Below are 4,761 nucleotides of genomic sequence, written 5' to 3' on the forward strand. Positions count from 1 at the left end.
AAAATCTTCAAACAATTTGCTACCGATTGGTGATAAATTTTTTTGGAAATAATGAAATAGGGGGCATAACGCCTTTTTTTTCAGGGGTGATTTTTCAAAAATTTATTTTAAAAAAGTACTAACTAGCAAATGTTTTTTATTACCTCGTAATTTTCTTCAAAACTACTTCAATGAGGAATAAAATAAAAATTTGGAATATCTATACATGAGGGAGGGGCTAATTGATCGGATTTCTCCCAAGTCTAATTTTCCCGACAAAACTTGACCTGAAAAGTGGTTGAATGTCATTTCGTCCCATGTTTGGCCCTCTGGAGGTCTAATTTTTATCGAAAATTTCTTTCCGTGTAATCGAACCCTCGTGACCCTCATTATACCCCTTATTCAGAACTTTGTAAACCTTAATGTGACCCTCGTGACCTTTAATCTGACCCATGTGACCCTTAATCCGACCCTCGCAACCCTTATTTTGACCTTCATGACCCTAATTCTGACCCTCTTGACCCTTCGTCTGACACTCGCGACCCTTATTCTTACCCTCATGATCATCATTTTGAACCTTGTGACCCTTAATTGTGGAATCTTAATTTCGAGTACCAAATTTTTACCACCAGAAGTCGATTTGGATTTTTATAATATAGAAAGATTGTCCCGGTACGAGGATGGAAAAGTGCCGCACTAAAAAATTGCATGAATCAAATCACAAATCAGGATTAGAATTGCCCGGCTTCAGATAATTCTCAACTTTTCTTTAGTTAAGGGGAGACTACTATTCACTCACAGATTACGGAATCGACTCAGAAAATTTAATTGACGGTATCGTGATTTTTCACAGGAGATTCAGTTAAAAATTACGCAACGCTCCGGAAAAATTCCGTGACAGTTCCGTAAAATTTCCTAGAACCACATTAGGACAGTAGTCTCCCCTTGAGTGGGATGCAAGTACATTCAAGTCATATACGAGTCATACTTTTGAGGGAAAACTTGTTCAAATGTAGAAAATTGTTACTCACTTTTATCAAGGGACATTCATAGGACATTCCTAAAAGCGATTGTACCAGAGCTAAAATTGTGCCATCTTGAGTGAAGTCAGCCTCTTTGCACAGTAAAACGGAACCACTCAGCCATTTTTTCCAGGAGTTCCACATATTCAAGTATTCCACAGTATAATGGAGCTATAAATATCATAGGATAATTATAAATCGATGATTACAAGTTTTTTACACTGTTACAAGCTTTTACGTTACTAGGCCTGATAAACTGCGATTCAACATTGAAATTACAGGAAATTTTGGCATCGAAAAATCACATATTGCATTGATATCATCATAACTTGAATGGAAAATCGATAGAAACTGTAAATTTTCGTTGAATGATTCAGTGAAAAATACGACGAATTATAAAATTTCAGGTGGAACTTGACATTTTGCAAGTTTTTCCCCTGAAATCGAATTCAATTTCGCTCTCCTAAAAATTACTACGTCATTAGTCATGAAATGCTATTTTCATCACGCTGTGCGAAAATATACTATTTTGACATTGTTGCATACGTTCACCGCGTGCCGAAAAGTTCCCTTGTAAACGAAAAGTCTTCTCATCACTGTTAAAAAATATTAATTTTCGAAAAAAAGTTGAAAAACTTGAATTTTGCAAATTACGTCACGGTTGGGCACTATTACCGATTCCGTTGGCGTCACGATTTGAAAGTTGTTTCCCGAAGTATTTTGCCTCAGGAATCCGGGAAAAATAGTAAAAAAATTCCATCTCGATTAGTTCTCCCAATTTTGACAATTTCAATGATAAAATAATGGCATATTTCCAATTAACTGATCTCAACTCATCAAATAAAAATTGAAAATTTTGATAAAATATTTTTTTTCAATAACAAAAATTGACCAGTTATTTATTTGAAATTTTAATGCCCTTGAACACCATAAAAGTCAGATGAAAGTCGATTAAAAAAAATGAACTAAAAAGCTAAAAAATGAAAGTTCCTGATATTTATTAACATTTATCATATGAGAAATAATAGAAATACCCATGTAAATGAGAGAATAGAACATTTAATTTAAAAAATTATCATAGGTTTTTGAATGTCATTCAAAATATCTAAAAACATGTGAGAAATCCTACAAAATTTCCAGAAACTTCCTTTTTAAGCGGTCTGTAAATTTGTAAATGTCGAAATATCCTTAAATTCCTAACACATTCTTCAGTTTGTTTATAAATGTCCTAGAGAATCTGCAACTTGTGACCCCCTGTAACTTCCTGCAACCCCCCTCATGCCCCCTGTCTTTTTCTGTTTAAACCCTGAGGCCCTGTTCTTTTTTTTTGTTTAAATTTTGAGGCTCTCTTCTTTTTTTTTATTTAAACCTTGAGGTTCTCTTCTTTTTTTTTGTTGAAACCTTGAGGTTCTCTTCATTTTTTTTTTGTTTAAACCTAGAGGCTCTCTTCTTTTTTTTTTTGTTTAAACCTGGAGGTTTTGCCGAAAGACAAAAGCGGGGGTCCAGGGGTGAAACCCCTGGCGGGGTCCAGGGGCGGAGCCCCGGCGAGGGGAGTTGAAGGGGGGGCGAAACCTCCCCCCATTCAAGAGAAAAACATTTATTTTATTTATAAACATAATAGAAAAACTTAATCCTTAGAAGTAGATGATAATTTCATGAAAACCCAAAAAAATAGATTTATTTCGGTCAAAAAAAAAATGAAGCTCTGCGAAATTACTTTCAAATTTTTCAGTTTTTCGCTCATTAAAATAACTGATTTTTCCCTCCACCCTCGTGACCCTTCAATACCCAACGCCCCAAGATTGTAAGGTATAAATTGGGAAAATATGATTTTTTTAGATTAAAATATCGAAAATTCAAATAAATAATCAACATAGAATTTTTTTATTATTTTTTCCGGATTTCTGAGGCAAAATACTTCGGGAAACAACCGTCAAATCGTGGCGCCAAAGGAATCGGAATGGTGCCATTATGCGCATCTAGAGATCGAAAAAAAAAATTCACTAAAAATATTCTTATAGGCAGTAAAAAATGAAAAATTTTGACGCTTAATAAATCAAAATCGGATGGATAGAACTCCAGTTATCGAAAAAAACCGGAAAAACGAAACAAAAATCATATCTCCGAACTAGGCTACCGCAAAAATCTGAAAAAATTTGAGATGTAGTTTTTCAACCTCCCCAATCGTAGAAAAAATCGCCATCAATTTCCAAGAGGGTGAGGGTCAGCGGCCGACTCATTTGGCGTGGAATACCTCATATAGTAAAGCAATGTAAAAATTAAATGTATGAATGTTACCGATAGTGTTAATAACCCGGATGTGGGTTCTATACTTTAAACCAATAAAATAACAAAATAAAAAAATACTATAATTATGAACATGGTACCAATAGAAGATCACGTACTGTTATTGAACTGCCTTTCCGTATGGTTTGCAGGAATCGAACTGACTCATAGTTTAACTTATTCTTTGATGTAGTCCTTGTGGGGATCGCTTTCCACCAACTATTGAGCGGAATGTTGGCATTTGTTACCTCGAGATCAGCGCTGCTATATTCCATCACAAGATTCTGAAACATACCATCTCATATCGGGAGATGCATATGTCACTTATTTCTTATAAGAAAAACACGCGCTTTGTGATACTCGTATTATAATTATGGGATTTATCAGGATGAAAATCAATGAAAACAGAGAGTTAGGTAAAACTGAACTATTTATTTGAGAGGTCTTCATGCCTCTTCTCTCCTCGAGAGACTGACTCCTTAGAGAGAAACTGCAGTGCTCCTTTGCCCTCTGGCCTCCATGGTTTTCCCTTGTCACCATGTGTCGGACAAGGGTCTGTTGTTCTTGAAATTTGTGTGTGTAAGGGACACAGGCCCCACATATATATAAACCGCTCGTAAAAGAAAATACTGGGAAAGAGAAAATAATTTGGAATGTACGACGCAGTAGAGAAGTAAACAGTTGAGTGATTTTGTAAATTCCAATAACTCGTTAATCCATTCGTGTAAATAAATCAATTTAGTCCACTTTTATTCTCGAAATTTCTGAAATAATTCTAGATATTTACACCGAAATCCTATCCTATTCTAAGAAGAATATACGCTTAAGGGTTAAGAGAAGGACACCGTTTCCTCGAAATTTTCAGTTTTAATACCCCTAGATCTTCGAAATTATCGGAATATTTCCCGATAGCTTCGTTGCAAACAAACGAAAGTGTCAAGTTTTACAGGCTAAAACTCCCGAGTGCGCAGGGATTTTTCTGCAAAACTTGACACTTTTGTTTGTTTGCAGGGAAGCTTAAGGGAAATATTGCGATTAATTTTGAAGGTCGAGGGGTATTCGGCGGAGAATTTTTCAGGACTGGATTTTGGCCAAGTGGAGCGCAGTATTCGAGGGCTTCTTCCAGGAAAACATCCAATTGGTTAGAAATAAATGAATAGCTACTATGCAATTATCAGATGCAATTTCCAGAAGCTAGTGTGCAATTTCCGAAAAAATTTGATAACAAAAGAGTATCATGACCTCGAATACTGCACTGTGATTGGCTAAAATCCAGTCCCGGAAAATTCTCAAACAAATTTCCTGTTCAAAGTTCTTGATATTTCTCGAAGCCAAATCACATTGATCTTCAGCATCATCACCTGCAGATTAATGTGCTTTGATTTATAAAAAGATCGATAACTTTCGGTAGAAAATTTGTTAAAAAATTTGAAAAATTAGCGGCATTCTGTTTACTCCTTAAAGTCGATAACTA

General features: G+C 35.3%; 1 protein-coding gene across 1 annotated transcript in view; it reads right to left on the reverse strand.

Moving 5' to 3' along the window:
• Positions 1-3,820, reverse strand: part of LOC107044853 — a 14,160-nt gene extending 10,340 nt beyond the window's left edge. The window contains exons 1-2 of the mRNA XM_015266902.1: positions 3,407-3,820; positions 1,011-1,172 (exon numbers count right to left, since the gene is read on the reverse strand). Of these exons, the coding sequence (XP_015122388.1) occupies positions 1,011-1,172; positions 3,407-3,580 (336 nt within the window). The 5' untranslated portion in view covers positions 3,581-3,820. The remainder of the gene's footprint in view (positions 1-1,010; positions 1,173-3,406) is intronic.
• Between the last annotated feature and the right edge of the window lie 941 nt (positions 3,821-4,761).

This window comes from Diachasma alloeum, unplaced genomic scaffold (genome assembly GCF_001412515.2).
Source record: "Diachasma alloeum isolate Michigan unplaced genomic scaffold, Dall2.0 Dall_scaffold_00828, whole genome shotgun sequence".
NCBI lineage: Eukaryota > Metazoa > Arthropoda > Insecta > Hymenoptera > Braconidae > Diachasma > Diachasma alloeum.